General features: G+C 47.2%; 1 protein-coding gene across 2 annotated transcripts in view; it reads right to left on the bottom strand.

The window, feature by feature from the left end:
- The window catches only part of LOC142085799 (single-stranded DNA-binding protein, mitochondrial-like), a 19,864-nt gene extending 3,363 nt beyond the window's left edge, over positions 1-16,501 (bottom strand). Inside the window, exons 1-12 of one of the 2 annotated variants that reach the window (XM_075158149.1) lie at positions 16,169-16,501; positions 12,836-13,035; positions 11,903-11,951; positions 9,128-9,300; positions 8,352-8,473; positions 6,899-7,045; positions 6,014-6,115; positions 5,594-5,679; positions 4,519-4,689; positions 4,288-4,430; positions 1,639-1,675; positions 254-314 (exon numbers count right to left, since the gene is read on the bottom strand). In XM_075158149.1, the coding sequence (XP_075014250.1) occupies positions 254-314; positions 1,639-1,675; positions 4,288-4,430; positions 4,519-4,689; positions 5,594-5,679; positions 6,014-6,115; positions 6,899-7,045; positions 8,352-8,473; positions 9,128-9,300; positions 11,903-11,951; positions 12,836-13,035; positions 16,169-16,501 (1,624 nt within the window). Of the gene's footprint in view, positions 1-253; positions 315-1,638; positions 1,676-1,795; positions 1,814-4,287; positions 4,431-4,518; positions 4,690-5,593; positions 5,680-6,013; positions 6,116-6,898; positions 7,046-8,351; positions 8,474-9,127; positions 9,301-11,902; positions 11,952-12,835; positions 13,036-16,168 lie in introns of those variants that run through there. The other variant, XM_075158157.1, reaches the window with a different exon arrangement.
- Between the last annotated feature and the right edge of the window lie 3,681 nt (positions 16,502-20,182).

Here is a 20,182-nt window from a genome sequence, read left to right as displayed (position 1 = left end):
GACTACCTGCCTTTTACAGGTTGTACTCCATTGTCAGGGCTTTTTTGTTTTTCCCCTTAAGGGCTGCTTGACTTGGTAAAGAGCAGATAGGAGGCTACTTAAGAGCCTGTTTGTTTGAAACAACACATTCTTAATTACTGCATTCAGGAGCTACCATTCCTAACTGTTCCTCTCCTGGTATATTTCAGCCATTCTAAAACCGAGATAAAACCACAAAGAGTAACAGCTAAGTTTCATCTCAGGAGCTACTCACATCTTTCGAGTACCAACGAGCCAACTGTATCAGAATCATGTCTTACAAACTGGCGAAGCACCTGAAGGAAGCAACAGATGTTAGTTTCCAAGACACAAAGTATGAACAGTATTCACGTGCTTTTACACCTTGTTTTCTGAACACTTACAGAGGTTTTGCAAGTACCTTCTTTTCCAATGACTTATGGAAGAAATCTGTTCAGCTAAATGAAGCCAATAGGATTATTCAAAGAATATTTGGTTAAACTGGGGTTAAAAAGCTGCCTAGGAAAAAGAACGGCCCAAAGGTACATGTCCAGCAATTATTTTTGGGACATGCAGTAACTACTGTTTTTCTGTAATACATAATGGGGGGAGGGGGGCATATTTGAAGTGGAGGGGTTGTTTAGTTGGTTGGGCTTTAGTTTTTGGAAACAAACACAGTTTTGATAGTTTCATCAACTTTCTGCTTCACTTGAGAGATTAACAAGATGTGCCCAAAATGTACATCTATCCACCGCCATAAGCAGTATGATGGGCTGATAACGCCTCGTTCCCAAGCAAACAGCAAATCAAGGCCACAAAACCCTGATTGCTGCAGCTAAACACAAGTGAGAAAAAGAAAAGGAACTGACTTGATACTGGCAAATATCATGTCCTAGAAGAAAAGCCCAGGAACACCTCTGCAAGAGGCCCACGTGTGGGAACTGGAAGAAAAGCTCCTCTCCTGTAACAAGTGGTTGCAAAACTTAAAGGAAGGCGAGACTGACAGTACTGTGTTGAGCAGAGGAGCTAAAGCAGAGGAAATGCAACTTGCAAAACAGAAGTTCTTTGGTATGTCTATATGGTTCATTGATGTATATGCAAATTGTCTAAGACTCATTCCATGCATAAGCCGGATCTTTTAATACATCTTTTTTTCAGTGCTGCGGTAAAGGCACCAGCAGCTACAGCTGGTTTGTGTAGGAAAAGCCGCTCGCAGGTAGCACAGCTCAGTCGAGGCCCTGCGAACGCCCCGCCCGGCAGCAGAGCGCTCCTCCGGCCCTTGCAGCCTGCGCCCCGGAGGCGAGCAGCTTCGGGATCCTCGATTATCCCCGCTCCTCGCAGCCTGTAACGGTGCAACTGAGGACGGCGGTGAAAACCAGCTTCCGTGACGAGAAAGTTATTACAAGCCCCGCGGCGGGCTGAGGAGAGGCAGGAGCTGCTTCTCCCCGCGGCGGGAAGGCTTTCAGCAACCCCCACCCCGAGCGACTCCCCCCGCGCTGCGGGCACCCCGGGGAGGTAAAGTCAAGGCCAAGCTCCCGCTAGGACCGCAGCCTGACCCCAGGGCCCGGGGGAGGGGAGCGCCGCTCCCTCAGGGAACCGTTAAACCGTCACCCACGGCCCGGGCCCCCCATACGGCCGTACCTGCCACGCCGGTCGCCGCAACATGCCGCCGCCGCGCCTGCAGAGAGAAAAGCAGGGCTGAAGCAGCGCCGGAGGGAGCTCCGTCCCGCCGCCAAGACCCCCGGCCCCGGCCCCGGCCCCACCGCCCGCTCCCGCCCGACCCCCTCGCCCTCTGCACCTCTCCCGCCGCAGCGCCCTCCCGACCGGAAGCGGAAGGGTGCCCCGCAGAGAAGGTCCGGGCGGAAACGCGACCGTCTCCCCTACCAGCGGTTCTGCAGAGCAGCCCGGGAGGGGCGGGAAACGGCAGCGCACCGCGGGCAGGCATGGAAAGGGGCGGGAGCGGCGCGGCCTTGCGCGGGGCGGTGGCCCGCGGGTGATTCAGATCTCCCGGGTGGGGAGGAGGGAGGCCCAAAGGGAAAAAGAAAAAGTCACTCCATTGTAGGTAAAAGGGTTAAAATCTTTATTTGCACGTTCCGCTTCTGACAGGGGGTGGGATCCAACAGTTTAAAAGCCGGCACTGACCGGCATTTGAACACAAGCTTCAGTAAAACCTGAAAATAACCAAGTTACCACCTTCACACTCTCCCTCGTGACAGCACGCCGTCCACTACCACGGCCGGGCCTGCCGCCGACCAGGATCCAGAAAGTTACGTTAAGCAGGGGGGTGAGATTTAATAAAATATTAAATATATACAACACTTTACATGGGCAACTCCAAAAAAACTGACAAGGCCTAAAAAGCTCTTTCCAATTTCCCTCCTCTTTGCTGAAGGGCGGTAGTGCGCAGGCGGTTGCACCACGTGTAAGATACTGGGAGGGGAACAGGTCCGCAGACCCAGCTACCAGCACACGAGCGTCATGTCCCCCGCTTTAAGCAAGGAATCCTGGCCGAGCAGCATAAAACAAGTCAGGCATCAGGGACTAGTCTGCAAAAGCTTAACCACATGATATTATGCTTGTTGCGGAAAGGGAGTGGACGTTTTCCTTCAACTTCCACAAGTAAGGCCCCCTTAACTCAAAGCGTTTCCTTTTACTCGTTGTCCCCCTCAGTGAAATGCCACTCCAGTTGCATCCCAAGTCCACCAGGACTGCCGTGTAATAACCAGTCTGTCTCCTGATGTGTAGTTAACACTGCCTACCATAGTCTCCACCTCCTCACTTCTAGGAGGACCCAGCTGTAGAGGCTATCTCCATGTACAGCCACTATCTCCCCTCTAAAGACACGCAGGTGGCCAGAGCGTGAAGACCACAAAAACATCATCAGTAATAGGGCCCAACTAAACAACGAGGGAAGCGAGTAGAGGAAATGCCATCCTTTCGCTTGTATGGCAAAGCTATTCTTAGTCTAGAACAAGACCAGTTACACAAGAAATTAAACAGGTAAAAGACTGAGGACAATAATCTTAAATCCCATGATCTGACACTTGTAAGCTAGTCATTCTTCCCTCAGCCAACATCTCATCGTAACTAATGAGGGAACCAAAAACGACGACAGGGAGAGCTAATATGGGGCATTGGTCTGTGCAGACCCTCTGCCTTCACAGGGCCATTCAGCAGCCAGACCTTTTTGGACAACACAGAAGTTCAGTAACCCAAAGTAAAGCTAAATGAGCGACAGCTCTTCCCTCCCACCAGGCGTTTGCTGTTCTGCTTAGAAGAGGTTTCAGACTCTTGCAACTTGGCACTTCCTAAGGGCTGGTCCTTCATGAGGGTCTGGGCAAGGCGGGCTGCTTTAAGTTCCCTGCAGGGGGGAGACGAAGGAAGAGGAGAGGAAGAAAACCATGTCATGCATGAACCCCCATCAGCTACAGAAGAAAGCTATGAACAGTCTTGCACACGAGGGTTACTGCAGTACTCCAGTATGGCTGGAGAGTGGTGACTTTTGACCCCAGAGGGTGACATGAAGATTACTGTAGGTTTTGCTAGAGTTTCTACTTCAGAACAGCTTTGAAGGCTTACCAAAAGAAAACTATGCATCAGGTCAGCAACACACTCCTAGACTGGCATCAGTAGGAAGAGTCCCTAGTTCAGTTTTTCTCCCATTGTTTCAGATACTTGTGAATAGTGGAACTTAGATTAGTGCCATCTCATGCAGCACAAATACCTAATAAAGGCACATGCTGCTTTTGCGTTGCCTTTTTTCCCTGATGCTTGCTGATCTCCCAGAGCATATGCTCTCCTGTCTACATGGAAAACCTATTCCCCAGCTGACTATTGCACTAAGAGGGGTGCAATTCCCCAGCACCTCAAAACGTTACTGCCAACAGCAGCGAGAGGGAGCAAGGGGAAAAAGGATGTCTGCCACCACCTGATATTTCTCTTCCTTCTCTGCTAGACCACTATCTCAGTGCAGTATCACTTCCTCGTCTGCCCACTGGCTGCATATTGTATCAGTATTTTCCATCCGCAGTGGTTGCAGTAAGCATGCAAGTTCACTGCTCTAGTTTAGCCAATTCCTCACAGCCAGAAGTGAAGCACAGCCGCTTGCCACAGCTCTTGGGCACTACAAGTCCCTGCTACAGCCCCATCACCCGCCCAGCTCCAGGCACAGGAGCTGACTGGGTATTTCTGCCTGTCGGGTCTCCCAGCACTACCACCCTACGTTCAAGCCTGGTGACCAGCACTTGTTGTGCCCATGTCTTCTCCCCTTCATGTCCAAGCCAGCCCTACCTTTCCAGCATGGCAGTCTTGCACTTCTCCACATTTAGCTGCTTCTGGAGCTGCACAGCTTTTCCACGTGAAGGACGGAGAACTGGATGTTTAGTAAGGGCTGTGGCAGAAGGTCTTTCCACTGGGTTAGGATGGATCATGAGCTAGAAGGCAAAGGAGTTCAGGGTTTAACACTCCGGCTGTCACATGCCAACTGGAAAAACCTCCATCCTGTCCAGACTACTTCCTCACCTTGAGGAGTTCAAGAAAGCGATGAGGAAGCTTCTGGGGGATCGGTGGGATATTGCCTTTGCGGATGTGGTGCCACATGGTCCCGTTGTGAGGCAGCGGTGCTGTGCCGGCCGCGAGAGCTACCGTGAGTGCCAGGGCAAATATGTCTGCCTTCGGCAAATAGCAATATTGCTGCGGAGAGAAGATAAACAGTTATAGAAAGGGAATGTCTTGCTATACTGAACGCAGGTGGGTTGGGATACCAGCTCAAAAAGAAACAGCCAAACAAGTATATGCATGACACTGCCTTCACCATCCCAGTTACCTGTTTTCTCCTCTTTAGGATGAAAACATGCATAGCAAGTAGTATCGGTAACTAATAGCACCTTAGCTGTCACCCAGTCATGAGGAGCTTGCAGCCCACATTAGGATCACCACAGCAAATCCAGAGGACGGCCTAACAAATGTGCACCTCCAGCCTTCACCACAAGGTAATAAGCTAGCCATGCCCAACTAAAACTAAAGACTGCATGTGATATATTGACCTAACAGTTCCTAAATCCACTTGCACACAAACTGTCACTTAAATACGTGAGTTAATGAACACATCCAAGCTGTTTGTTACGTACTGATTCTCTTTTTGTTCACTGGCCAGAGTGGCAAAACTGCAGCCAGTTTAAGTGTGTTGTGCTTCCCACCTCTCCACACTACCTGATCCATGTTTCTTGTACAAGGTATTTGTCTGGGTGCATATATTCCTCAGTAGTCACATCCAGCAGTTTAACCTCAGCTGGGTGTGTAACATGAGATGTCTCCAAACCGATAAGGGTTTTGTCCCATGCGTCCCTCGCAGGTAGAATAGTTGCGATAATCTAATGATAAAGTTACTTATGAAGTACGTTAAGTATTTACATGACAAGACCCACACCTATACTATTCTTAATAAAGTGTTAATTTTGCTGATTTCACAGCCAGACCAGACACAAGAGAGGAGAGATAAGGCAAGGAATATGCCAGACTAATGATTTCACTACAGTGGATCTCTCCCCACTTGCTCACCACCCTGTTCTCCCCACTACCCCACTAGCAGCTGTACCTCTTGCAAAATCTCATTGGCCAAAAACCGTCTGTCTCCTTCCTCCACCTGGGGGTTTGTTATTGATGTCACATGGCCAAGGTCACCTGAGACAAAGAACAAGCGACTAGTGGAGCAAACTGACAGAGATCTCCTCCATCAATAAAAAGTCTGCATTTTATAGGCACCAACAGAGCAATCAGGAAATACTGAGTAAGATAGCAAGCCTGCTCCTACTCAGGAATCCAGGCTTGGAAACAAGCACACGAGTTTTCTAGGACTGGTCTCCTTAGAGGAGTGAATTCTGGTAAGTAGCAGAGGCATTCAGGACTGTGCTATCAGCTTTGTACACAAGTCTCTTCAGCCAGCAGGACAGAGGAATATCAAGCAGTAATAAGCAGCCCTAATCTTAAGCCAGTTGTAAAGTGTGCTAAAACCTACCAATCTTATACATCACACCAGAAGAGAATTCGTCTTCACTGTCACTCTCTTCCTGCCCAGCAGGGCCTGCAACTGCCAGCTGGTGACAGATGAAGATATTACCTGCAAGACAGTGAAGTTTAGCAATAGTGTGATATCAGCAGCCATACTGCAGCAGCCTGACACCTTTGTAAAAATCCCACCTGTCAAGCTAGTTAAGCTTTGCAGCCAGAGAAACTATGCACATGCTTCCCACCCATTAGTCTGCTTTCTGCCCAGCTCACATATTCAGCAATACAGTTGACAGAAGACAGTTGTATCTTGTGCATAAGATATCCTAATCTAATCAACTTTTCTGCCCCTCCCTCTGCCCCCCCAAGCTAGGATTTCAGCAGGAAAGAGGAGCTCAGCTGTAAGGACGAAGCTTTGTGACTGGGGGGGAGCACTGCCCTGGAGGTACCATCCTCAGCTGCAGAGGGAAGCTTGTTACTATTTTTTGCAGGAACTTAATCCCTCAGGGTAGGTACAATAAATATTCACTTCTCTCTCCAGCTCTCATGTACAAAGGTCAAGTGTTGTGCAACAAGACAGCAGCAAATACAGAAGTCCCCGTCTTCATTAGCAGCCCTACTTGCTCCACCAGTATGAAAGTGATTCCCACGAGCCAGGATTATGAAGATCATGAGGCAGCAGTAAAATGCTGCCAACTATTATAGAAGGCTTAGTTTTAGAACAGCAGTAGTGGCAAGATTAAAAAAAAAAAAACACAAGACATTCACCTTTTAGGGCAAGATCCTCTTTCCTTTGAAGCACTGTAATAGGTCCAGTCAGAAAGACCTATTACAGGTCCTACCCCAACGGGTCACTTGGAGGACCCTCCACAAAGGAGGAGAGCGCTATACTTACTAGGTTTAATGTCGAGGTGCACAAGGCCAGAGTTGTGGATGTATTTTAGCCCCATGGAGACTTGTAACAATATTTCTTTCAGCTCTGCTTCTGGGAAATACTGGCCAAGCTTTGCATTTTCCAGCAGCACGTCTTGGAGACTCCCACCTAGGTAAAAACAGTCAGTCTGTCAGGTCTGAGACCTGACAAAGATTTTACGGAGCAGCATGTTTGAAGTAGCTTAGCAGAAACTACTGCTCAGAGCACTTGCAGGCTTGCTAGTGACAAACCCCGACCAGACCAGCTATATATGCCCTAGTGATCAAACTTGGACATCACCATTTGGCTTCAGCCTTTCCATTGCCTCAGAGCGCTCTGCCTTCTGCTTGCCAAGGACTGAGCAACTGCAGTTCTACCTACAGCACCAGAAGGGCTGACCTGGTAGCGATGCTGATGCTGCTGCAAGTGAACAGTGGAAAAGTTAATTACTTTTGCCATGCTTACAGGCAGAAAGCAGGTATATGAATGGTGGAGCAAGGAAATTAAGCTCCCAGTAACAGATTTTTGATTGAAGAATGTAACATTTGATACAGAAACAGAGTTTTGCGAGTTCCATTAAGGCACTCCGGCTATTTCAGGACTAGCAAATACCATGGCCTCTCTCCCCGTCAGCCTGCTTTTCACCACTTCTCCTTTAGTCTCAGATGTTCATCCACTAGAACGCAAAAAATGCATCAGTGCTGCAGCAATGAACACCATGTTTCATGTTACCTCCACCAGATTTGAAGTCATTACTCCAAACAGCTAGCACCACTCATTATCACTGAACCCCAAGACAGCATGAGCAGTTGAAAGATGAGAGCTACATTTTTGCCTTCAGCTCCTCTGGTAGCCAGAGGTATCTTTTCCAACGTCTCCCAAACAGGAGTATGGCCAAGGGCAAACCCAAGTAAGAGCGTACCACCCTGCCTGCAGCACCCCGTTTACAGTTTACCTCATTAATTAGCACCGTTCCACTGCAGCTGTTGAGCCCTTTCTTCTAGGCAAGAAGAAAGGTGCCTTCACCTCAACCAGGTAGCCACCCTTCAAATCATTACTTATAATGAATTAAGAAGGGTTTGTTTCCAAGATACATGGCACTTAAGTTATGCTCTTGAGTCATTCATATCAGGCTTTACCTGGACAGTCCCAAAGGCAGCTCTAAGCATCAGCATGGGGAATACTTTTCCAGGCCAGCCAACGCAGAGGAACAGTTTTAAAATCCCACAAATTAGAGGGTATTCATTACTTGTAAGCCATTGGCACCATTCAGAGCTTTGTCTAAATATTATGAGCCCTTACTGGATTCTCCATGGAACTGTAGCCTCAGTGCAGTTTGCTTTGTTGTAAGCCAAAGCGTCCCATATTTAAGTACAAAAGAAGGTAACTGCACCCATCCTGAGATCTCAGCCTTTAACAATGTCACAGCTCTTACCATCGCAGTGTTCATTTTGGATAATCATGTGATCGTCCTCTGCCCACGCCGAGTAGTAGCGCACAACGTGGGGGTGGTGTCCAAGGACAGCATGAGCATAAACCTCGCGCAGTGCCAGCTGCCTAGAGAAGCACGCACAGAAAAAAAGCAGTGGTGACAGGGTGCCAGGGTCCTGCTTGGGGCCATGAGAGGAGCCCTGGTTTGCAGCCTGGCTTGAGAAAGGGAAGGCAGAGGTGTTTAGGACTTTCTCTTGGGTTTTGGCAGACAGACTGGCTCTCACAGCTGCTGAAGCAAAACCTGCCGTTGCTCAAATGTGCTGAGCAGCTGCCAATAAAAAAAATCACTGAGGAAGTCTTTTGTTAAAGAGGCAAAGGCAGCCTCAAAGTCTTTGCTTTAGCATACAGGACAACACTAGCTGGTCAATAAAGATGTGAGCAGTGCTGGCCGTACAGCAGGGCAGGGACATACCACAAATGAACTAATTGACAGTTGTTATTTTAAAGAAACTGGCTGCATGGACCCAGGGAGTTCAGGTAAGCTGCCATGTCACTTTGCAATGCATGTGGCTTCTTCCCTTTCCCAGACATTTATATCCAATAGTCCTAAAGTGGTAACTTCCCCCACTCTCCCAACTGTTACTTGGGAGTGCAACAGCAGCCAGTTTTTGCTCATGTCACCCCTCAGATACCTTTAGATCCACACTCCCTCCTTCCCCATCACACCTCCCAAGAACATGCCCATCATTTCAACTGGCAGTTTCTAGCTAGCATACTCACTCATCCGAGGATCCTGCCAGAGGCCTTTTGGAGCGTTTGATGGCATAAACGCATCCATCAAGGCGTTTGATGCACTTGTAGACAGAGCCAAATTCCCCCACACCAATTTTTTCTAGCTCCAGGAACTCCTTCTTGTAGCGGGAAACCATATTGCTCTCTTTCAGAGGATATCTCTACAAGGTCACAAAACCAGCAAAGTATGAGTTGAAATACTTAGATAATGACATTTGTCATGTTTTTAGAGCTGTGTAGCACTTGCTCTCACAGAGCACCCCTGTTGCTCCCTCTCTCATTCTGGATGTTCATCCAGGCACGTGTGCAGGTGCGCTGCCAGTTCTTCTCGAAATGCTACCTTCCACTTAGGCATGTTGTGGTTTTTTCAGACCACCTAACAAAGGCCATCTTGGCCTGGTTTGGCCAAGTTGTTGTTGGGTTTTTTGTTTTGGTTTTTTTGGGGGTTTTTTTTGTTTTTTTTTTTTTGTTTTTTTTTTTTGTTTTTTTGTTTTTTTGTGGTTTTTTTTTTTTTTTTAAATCATGACTTGCTAGCCATAGAGGTAAACATTGCAGCTAAGGAGAATTGTAGCCTAGTTGGCTGTATGTGCCTAAGCCTCTGTGGGTTACTACCATCACATCTCTTCTCTTGGCAGCCCTGCCCAGTTCCTAGACCCATGGCTGATGGAGTCAGTCAGGGATGAACAACAGACAACAACAAAATACTTGTCTTCTGCCCAGCTACTGCAGACTCCAGAAGACCTGTTACCAGCCTTGGTAGGTTGAAGTGCAGTACCTCTGAATTAGCCAGACTCATATACTGAACTTGTGTTTAAATACGAGCTATTGCCTATTTTGAGCTCAGGAGAGCAGCTTAGTGCATTGGCTTAACGTAGCCCCAGCAATGTAAGTGCTGCTTTACTCTTGCAGCTAAGGTTGCCTGCAGCAAGGGCATTCTGCATCAGTTCAGGCTCTCATCAGGGCTGAAGCACCAGCTGTTAACTAATGGCAGATTAGCAGGTCTCAGTGTATCCGTTTGTATTCCCAGTGATTTCTCACCAGGAGCCACTTTTCCACAAAGGCTGCAAGCCTGCAGAACAGCTGGAACATCATTATTGCTACAGTAATGGTCGCTAGGGAAATAGGAACTGCTGGTACTGCTTGTAGTGATGTCTACTCGCAGAGGAGATAAGTAAAGAGATAAGCAGTGGAGCATGAAGTGAACAAGAAGAGAGTGGGCTAAGTGATTTTTCTTCAACCTCCTGCATCCCTTACAGGGACAGTGGCTCATGTTGCATGGTGGTTTCCACAGAAACCTCTGCTGTGATTACTGTAGTATATGGTATATGACCTTAAAGGGTGGGGGTAAAGAGTTGGGTTCTCACAGCCAGTAAGATGTGGCCCATATGAAACAGCAGCCCTTCACAACAGGTTGTATTTCATAAGACAGCTATATTTTACAGTATCTTAAAAAGCTCAGGGAATAAAGATACCTCCTAGTACACGATTTTATATCTGTATTACATACTTAATCTAATCAGCACTCGAGCAGAATAATATTTCAGTAAGCCACAAGTTATTTGAGGCTTTCTTCTAAGGAAAACAATAATTGTGGTAATCCCGGATGTTACCTGGTAGCAGATTTGCTCTGCAGCTGTAGTTTTTCCATGGAGGCCAGTTTTTCTGCAATACCAGTCTCCTCGGCTAGAGGGTACCATTATTCTTCCAGTAAGCCTAATTATTTCACAATTACAATGAACAATTCTACCTACTTGCACAAGACAAGATACTTCCTTCAAGGGGCTGCTCAGGAAAATTGAGATTTTTACCTCATCTGAACACAGATCTTTAATTCGGGCTTGGCTTGCTTTCCACAAGCCAGCTGGATAGTAGCTTCCCCCCAGATAAAACTGGGAATAAGGAAGAAGGCTGTGGGACATGGGTTCCCCCACCAGCTGCCCAGTTCTGCCAGCACAGCTGGGGGTACGTGGGGCCTCGCACCCTGCCCCGTGCAGCCAGGCCAACACGCCTCGCCGCTGAGGTTTGCCAGCAAAGTGCGGACATCAGCAAGAGAACTTGGTTTTGAGTTGTAAGACAGTGTTTGCTGCCCTGTAGCTACGTAAGCTGTGGTGGGGCCTTCCCTTGGACCCCAAGGCACACAGACACTCCCCAGCGGGACATTTTCCTACTGAAGGAGTACAGAATGTGCTGCCTTGCTTCAGAAGTTTGCCATTGCAACTACTGCAACGGAAACTCTGCCCCCAGTACTTATCCACATCAGAGCCGTTCAGCTCAGTCCTTGTGGTTTTGCAGTGCAGGTCCATATATTATTTGCAATATAGAAGCTATGTTCCATTCACTTCCAAGGATGCTCAGTATAGCGATTCATAGGAACAGCAATACACCTGCTTTTTCGAACCACAAAGGTACAGTCACTATTTACACTAACTCAGTATAGTAATACACTTCCCCCTGAGGAACACAAATTATATTATATGTCCTAGAAAGACCTCCTGACCAAAATCAATGAGTTTTAGAATTACTTGTCAAAGTTTCAGATCTGCTTTAGTACAAGTTTCCTTAAGAGAGAGGAATAATTGCCTCGTTTGTTGTCTCAAACAAATGTTAACATAAAACATTCAGCCTGGAATTATTTTGTCATAGGTATTAATCCTCTGTCATGATGCCATGATTTATACTCCAATAGCAGAATAAATTTCATCAAGCACCAAATCTTTACAAGCATCTTATCCTTTCTGTGGGGGGAAATACACAGACACTCACCTTTATAGGTAGCTCCTGTTTTATCTGGCTTCTTGGATCAGGATCCCTCCTATAACAGAAGTTTAGGAAAGTCTAGATGTATCATTTCAGTGCAGCAATCCAACTGAGATTTGAAATGAAAACATTTTTCAAAAGAATCTCCAAACCTTGCTTCACAGTTTAATTAAAGACGTATTTGTAGAGTGTTAATACACAACGAGTTTCTAGCTGAGGCCTTAAAGACTGTAGTCCCAGGTAGGAAGTCTCTGTTTCCATTTAGAAAGCCTCCAACTTCAGTACTGCCCACAGGGCAGAGAAGCATCGTTCTGGGGCATCATTCTCCTGGCCACCTTATTACTGGTGAAGCTACGTGGGAGATGACCTTGCTGATGACAAGCAGCTCCCAGTGAAGGGGAGAACTGCCCCACTGTGCTTTCAAGGGAGATACCCAGCTGAGCGTCTGTTACAGTTGCGGCTATGAAAGAAGCTGAACGTCATTGGAGTGCACAGGTATTTGACTAAGTTTGTGTCTTGATTAACCCAGACCAGATCCGGAACTTCTGCAGGTCAGCAGTAGCCTGCACCCATATTAAAAGCTGTATTACATGCAAACGTGCATGGAATTTCTTCCAAGTTGTGGATATGTGCATAACTGAGTAAAGCTCCGCTCTACTTATGGTTGAGAAAGAAAGAGGTACAATTTTATCCTACAGCCATAGCATTGAGGTTAGCTGTTGATGCCCCACTTACATTTCTGAACAAAGGAAATTATTTATTTTATTTATATTTCTATTACCTTCACATGTCTGCTAATGTTTGCTTTGCACCAGTGAATACTACAGAAGTGAATGATTCATTGTTAGCAAATAAGTCCAGGTACTAAACGTCTCCATCATTACTTATCTCCTTCAAACAGTCTCCTTCCAGCCTGTTATTTAAGAGTAGTTCACTTACAGCTCTCCTCTGGTCTTCCTCGTGCCATTAGGAAGAAAGAGCATTTGTCGATACGACTCTGGTGTAAAGGGATTAATGTTGACAAGAGAAGCTTGGGTAGAGTCATCCGAGTCAGCACCAGGAGTAAATCTCAGATGTCGGAAGCCTTTGGGTGGGACCTTTGTCCCAGATGAAGGAAAAGCTGTCTTTGATAACAGGCTCTGTATTGAGAAAAAAGAAGTGGCAGATAAGCCAGCAAAATATTTTTGTTGCTGCTGTGTCAGAATAAAATCTCTGCTCTCCTGCAAATAAGGAGAACTCAGCTTCCCTCCTCAGGATAGCTGAATCATTAAAGCCCTGCACCCCTAATTTAGTCCTGACAGTTTTCTTCTCCTTCCATAAAGTATTACGTTCTTTGCTAAGCCCTTTCAGGCTCTTATTCCCCACTCACATGGGTGAGGCCTGCAAAGCCATTTTGGCAAGCAGAGTCCTCAAGAGGACTCAGCTGCTCGTCTTTCCTACCTACAGAAACACAGAAATTGCATCATATGTTGCATTAAACGGAAGACCCATTTCTGTCAAGCATGGTCTGTTGCATCAGTTTGGTCAGGACAGGTTTGTCAGGAGATGAGATGGAACATCACCCAAGTTTCCTTTCAGTTCCCCAGCAATAAGCAGCATTAGTATAGGGGAAGTTGGTAGAAATATTTTTATATGGCTACTGGCAAAGTGACCAGAAAACAGTTCTCCTTGAGAAGCAAAACCAGAGTTTCAGAAATTTAAGTTCAGAAGGAACCTCTGGATCTTCTATAGTTCAGCTTCCCACAGAAGACAGGCCATTGGGTTTCACCTACTAGTCCAAAACCTTGGGCTGAGTAAAGCGTAACTTCAGAGAAGCACCCAGTCTTGATCTGAAAACAGAAACATCTACTTACTTTCTATGATTTGACCCCTTCAGTAACCATCAGCTTTTTGAAATGTAAGTTTGTTTTACATGTTTCAGCTTCAAGAGAGTGGTGTAAGGTCTAAAGGGATTTTTAACATATGTCTGTCTTCTAGTTAAAAGCCTTTCAGGAACCCAGAACTCTCCCTGTCATGAAGATCAAGATACTTCTATATCTTTTTGATCCAACAGTGGTCTCACTCTTGTGAGCGGAGATGTGGCTCATCTTGAGTTCCTCCCTTCCCTCACTGAAAGATTTTGAAGATAAAAAAACCTAGAGCTGCATGCAGTATTCTGCATCCACCTAACTGATGCTGCACTCATGGATATAGCTACTTCTGGGACATCCCTCTATTTCTAGAGCCATACTTGGAAGTTCAGCTACTGGTTTACTATGACCCTGAAAGTGCTTCCTGATCACTTTCTCAAGGTCTGCATCTCCTTGCTCTTGGATGGAAAAGTTCTGCATATGGATGTATTAAAAGCAGTATATGCCCAAGCCCAATTTACCCAGCAGCCTAGAAGCTTTGTAGAATTGTTGCTACATTCTAGTCTAGCCACAAGTCAAGAAAGGGATCTAAAATACCATTGCAGCCTGCTGTTGTATGCATGCAATTCCCATCTGCTCTACTAGGGCTCTATTTCATAATCAAGCAGACTTGTCTCCTGTAACATCATCTGAGAGTAGCTGCTGCCATACAGTGTAAGGCAGCTGCCGTAACTAGCTCTAGCAATCTGTTCCAGGATTGGGCAAGTCTACAAAATACAATCATCTGCCTCCTCTGCCATGCATCCTAGCTGGGGCTCCAGTGCTCATCTGTCTGCAGTTAGATGGGGCTCTGCTCTCTTAGCCTTTCTCTCACCTTCAAATGTTCCAAGATCAATGCTCCCAGCCTCGTTTATAAGCAGACTCAGGCCCTTTAGAGCCCACCTTTCGCAGCATGCTTGGAAACCAAGACCTTTCTCCCAGAAGACAGCAAAGGAAAAGAAATTGTTGATTTACTGCAATTGCTACTCATGGGCTACAAGGTGACAAACCACAAGCAGCATGTCTTGAAGCATCCAGCCAACGTGTTAACTACACAAGAGCACACACCGAAAGCACCCTGCACTACCAGTAGCCCATGGTCTGCAAGAGATTCTAGACCTCTCACCTGTTTTCAGATGAGATTCAGGGAGATTTCTTATAAAGGGTCATTACAGGAAATTCTTGGGAGTGATGCCATTTAGAGCCGCTTTCCCCTAGAGAGCAGCAAGCCATTCCTCAGTAAATATGGCCACACAGTTGGTCATATGTGGCCATAGGATCATCCTTCTCTCATAATCAGGTTTCTGGAGGGGGACAGAAGTCAAATCCTAGCTCAGAAGCACTAAAAGGACTGATCTTCTGTGTACCACTTAAGTAAAGGAGCAACCAGTCTGTGGGTAGAGCAGGAATATTGAGAGAGGACCGGAAGAGCTATGTTTCATTGCAGGCCTTGAATGTTAAAAGCCAGTGCACACAACAGAAGTTATCTGGGAACAGAGAAGCTGATGCCCACTCTCCATTTGTGCTTACAGAAGACAAAAAGCAGTTGTATTATATTCTACACAAGAAGTTTCACAGAAAACGGGCTGGGATCATTCTCCCAAGAAACTAGCTCAGTAGATAAGTTACATTTTAGGAAGATACAGAGGAAGACAGGCTAACCTTCCTCCACAAGCGCACGTTGATTTGTTACCCCTTCCACAGGGGATTTGCTACCCTGAGAACGAAGTCCTGCTTTCCCCAAATTCACTGAGCAGCTCAGTTTCACACAAAAAGAGAATCAGCGTCACTGGACAACAAGCTGGTTGAAGGCGATCCAGACTTGCCAGACAAAGTATACCCCAGCCACAACACCATTTCCAATTTTCTCTTTCAGGAGAAAACCCACCTGCATCCAAAAACGTGCTGAACAGAGCAGTCAGGGCAGCTGCCTGTCTCCAAGCTCCCCCTGGAATGACGAGCTCCTTGAAGAGAGATGCTTTTATCCCTCTGGGAGCACAGCGCACACTTCCTACAGAGATGCTGCAGATGTGCACTCCCCTAAGCAGAGTGTGAGGGGCACAAAGGAACGAAGGCACATGATTGCTTGGTTTTTTAAGTCAGACTGGCCCAACATCAACTAATTGGCTTTAACAACAGCTCAGAAAGAGTCAAGTCACTTGCTCCCACACACAGGTTTCTATTCACGCTCACAAAATAACCCTTCCATAGCTAAGGAGCTCATGGTCCAGGTTTCTAAGGGAAGAGCAGACGCTAACAACAGTAACATTAAAAAATGCTTTCCACAGAGCTAACAACAGATCCCCTCACCACCCACGCAATGATGCCCCAGCGACACCGCACACCTTGCCTGCTCAGACACAGAGGTGATACACGCCATTACCTTGGGAGTGTGCGGGGTGTCACACAGCTGCAGCTTTTTCCAGGTGATGTGCAGCGGTGTCTCGGCATTACCCCGGCTCTTGCTCATGGCGGGGGAAGGCTTCAGGGTGGGACTCACCCAGGCTTTCGTCCTGCTCAGGAAAATCTCACTAAGCTTTCTCTGAGGGGTTGCTGGCAGAGGACTGCTCCCTTGCTGCTTCTGGAACTCGCAGCTCCTGGGGGGGCTCGAGCTCGGGGCGTCCTCCTCGTGTACGCTTCTGTCTTCACTTTCTTCACCACAACTGGAAAAATCCAGTCGCTGAATGAATTCATCGCTGTTGTCCCAGTCATCCATGTCACCATATGAAACAGAACAGGATCTGGCCTGCTTTGTTACAGGGAGAAGGGCAGAGGGAGAGGAAGACAGTGTTATTTACACAGGCAGACTAACCACCCTCTTCCTTGCCTTATTAAAGGCATTAGTTCTACTCACCACATGCACTCCCCCACCCCGATCCCACATACACAGAAGCCTTGATCACTCATAGATGTCATTTGATGGCATTGGTTAGGGAAGAGTACCCCAGAATTAGCAAATACAAATCCATGCGAGTTACTGTTTATGCAACAACAACAGATTCCACTTTTCACCTTGTTGGTGAAAGTCAGATACAACTCAGAAGTCACTGCCTTTCCCAGTAAGCCTCCAAGGCAACTTCTCCACCCACCAGCACTTCATCCACTACTCTCATCACACATAGAAACAGAGCTATCAAATCCTAAAGAACAACTCACGCCAGCCCTCCCCTCATCCTTTTCTACCTTAAATTTCTCAACCAGAGAAAAAGAACCCATGCTACATACAGCTATAAAAGCAGAGGGTGCCCCAAGCAGTTACCAAGTACCCTACAAACAACCCTTCTCCTGCGCTGGCACATTTATAACCACCCCACACGCCTGGGCCATTGCTAACGGGAAACATCTGGAGCTGGGCAGCACCTGTGCACAGTTGCCTGTGCCTAGGAAAGTCGGCGGCTGCGGGGTTTTGCTGTGGGTGTGGATTTGCTGTGCCTGCAACCAGCTCTGCAGGGAGCCAGGGCTCCCTCTGAGTCATCTTCTTGCTTCAGCACGCTCTTCCCTCCTCCGGCTTCCCGGGACCTACGGGGAGGTGATGCTTGCTGTCAGCCAGTCTGCTCTGTGTTAATCCCATCAGAGATGTAGTCTTTGTGAGCTTTACGTGTATAAGTGATTAGTCTTGTGGTGACGGGGCCCCGTGCTTCTGTCTTTTAAGTCTGAATTTCACTTCCTGCATTTAGATGTGTGTTAGTTTGGACAAGCATTGCAGCCTGCATGGAGAGGTTAGTAGCCTAATTTATAATGTCCTAGACTTCAGGAGAGAGTTAGGGACCACACACAGGTCTTCGTATGGGTCCCTATCTTGAGGTTTCAAGCGCGTGCCCCGGGAGAGGAGGGAGAAGCTGGCTGTGTTGGTGAAGGCAGCCCCGCAGGTAGGGGGGCTTTGCCGCTCACCGGGAGCAGGTCAATGTCTCCTCTCGCTGCACCTCTCTGTAAAAAACGGGGATCTTTCTGTGCTTTTGTGAGCCTGCGTTTCGAAGAGGGACCGGAGTGAGCTTTAACTAACTGGGAACGAGGTTACAGCAGCCTTTTTTCTTAGCATCAAGGAGAGCTGCTAGAAGGACATGCAGAAATTGGAAGTGGCCGCAGCCCAGAGGAGATGGGGGTTTGTCAGAACCTACATGTACTTTCCCGTCCACAAGTCAAGGGGAATTCCCCCCAGAAAATAAAGGGACATGTTGATCTGAGGTCACTCAGCCCTCCTAACCTGGTCTTTGAATGAAAAGTACGGCCATACAGGTCTCTGAAGTTGCCTGTTAAGACTGTGACTAGCAATTCATTTGATACAGGCCACCAAAGCTGTATTAGGAGGACATGCCAGGAACTCAGTATTGGTTTTACTGCTGCACCTGGCCCAGAGGTTGTAGCGTTTCTTCCAGGCACAGAGCCTGTTGCTGCCGTGCAGGCTCCCTGCCCCTGCAGCTGCCGCATCTCCCCGCGCTTTACCTTGAGCGAGGTCCAAAAGCCTGGGAGTGCCAGCGCTGGCTGCTTCTTGCTCTGAAAAGCTGTCTCTGCAGCACCTGGCCCACGGAGATCCTACGCCAGGACCACTTTAGTACTGCTGTGATCTCACTGTACTAATCAGATGTTGGGTATGTGGAGACTTGGATAGTAATATTTTATTTTAAATCTGAAGAAATAATGCTTTTCGTCCCCAGAACTACATTTTGATTAATAACACAGCAATGAAACTCCTTCAGACCTCAGCTTTCAATCGCCTCTGAAACATTTTTTTAAATTTTTTGTTGTTGTTGTTGTTCTCAGGGTCTGTAGGCAGTAGCCATTTTTCTAAGGAGGAATGGGATATGTAAAGGAGAAAAGTTGGATTTGCTGTGTAAAGAAGGCCCAACTTGTTCATCTTGCATCTTCTAGCTAAAAGCCACCACATTTTCACTTCATATTTTTTCTGGAGGACTACTCAAAGATCTGATAAGAATTTTCTTAGCCCTCAGCTGGAGGGAAATTGTGTTCATTTTGTTTTGAAGGAGAGCTTTTTCTCCTAAAAGGATCAAATTCTCTCCTGGCCTAGGTCTTTTCAATTTTGATAAAATAATAAAGTAGAAAATGTGGCCTTTGGTTTTTGCACATATTTAACAAACGGCATGCCCTCAGCAGGCCCAGATTGCAGGCCATAGCGGTTTAAATAGCTCTGGTGCCACCAGGTCTCCTGTACCACGAGGGCTTTTTCGCCAAAAGCCGAGCGCTCGGAGGGTGATGACATTTCACGTATCTCAGAGCCAGCGCGGGCAGCCTCTGCTCCCCGTCACTGGCTGCTCTCCCCGCTGCCTCCCTTCCCTCGTGCTGGGGCGACGCTGGTGCGACCGCACAGCAGAGGGGACCGGGAACGGCTCTGCACCGCAGATAGCCCATGTGGGTCGCAGAGGAATTTTTATTTGGGATTGTTTCCCCTGCCTGGATGGCTGGGAGACAGGCTGACATTTGTGCCAGCACCACTTGGGGATGAAGGAGAGGGGAGAAACGAGCTGTCACTTTAGCATCACCGACACGCAAAAAAAAAATATTCATCAAAATGAAGCTTGGCACTGTCTATATGGTTAAAGCGAAGCATGTGGCCAAGTTTTTGCAGAATCTGGCTTTTCTTTATACAGTTACAAAATATTTGCAGGGTTTGTTTTTTGTTTTCTTTACCAGACACCTTCCACGAAAAACTCCATCTGCTAACCACCACCTACTGTGATTTATAGCTCTGCAAAGTAAACTTGTGCATGGGCTCTGTGAAACAAAATGCCCACTCGGTGTTGGAGCTGTCTGAAATGAAGCTCACAGCAAATGGACGCTAATGTTACAAAAGAAAGAGAAAAAAACCAAAACCCACTGTTGAGGAAACTGGGTGATGAGTTTCTTAATGGCGTATTGAACACTCAGAGCTGCTCAACAGGAAAAAAGTCAGACAATTAAGGCTTTTATGACAATATTTTCCCTTTAATTGTGGCCTGCTTAATTGGGTAATCCAATTAATCAGAAAGTCCTAGGGAACCGAGTTAAACCTAATGACACTTAATGACATTGGTGCTAGCGTAATGAGGATGGTAATTACACAAAAGTTGGCTGCCTGTGGATGCCTTGGTCACGCCTGTGTCTCCGTCTTTCAATCTCAAGCTGATTCTGCCTGTTCCTCTGAAAACTGTTTCACATCCTTCTATAGCACATACATATATGTGTGTGTATATATATACACACACACCAGTATATACTGGATCAGCATCACTGACTCTTTCAGATTTGTGGCTTGCAGCTTCCACCGCAGCAATTTGGGGGTGCGGGAGACTGCCCCGTTCCTGGCCCTGAGGCTGCTCTGCTCGACTCCCTTGGCTCACCCACTAGGACGGGCTCGACAGGGCTCCCCCTTAGCGTTCCTGCTCAGAAAGGCAGCTGGCCT

Source organism: Calonectris borealis, chromosome 1 (assembly GCF_964195595.1).
Source record: "Calonectris borealis chromosome 1, bCalBor7.hap1.2, whole genome shotgun sequence".
NCBI lineage: Eukaryota > Metazoa > Chordata > Aves > Procellariiformes > Procellariidae > Calonectris > Calonectris borealis.
This window is presented reverse-complemented; position numbering and strand designations above follow the sequence as displayed.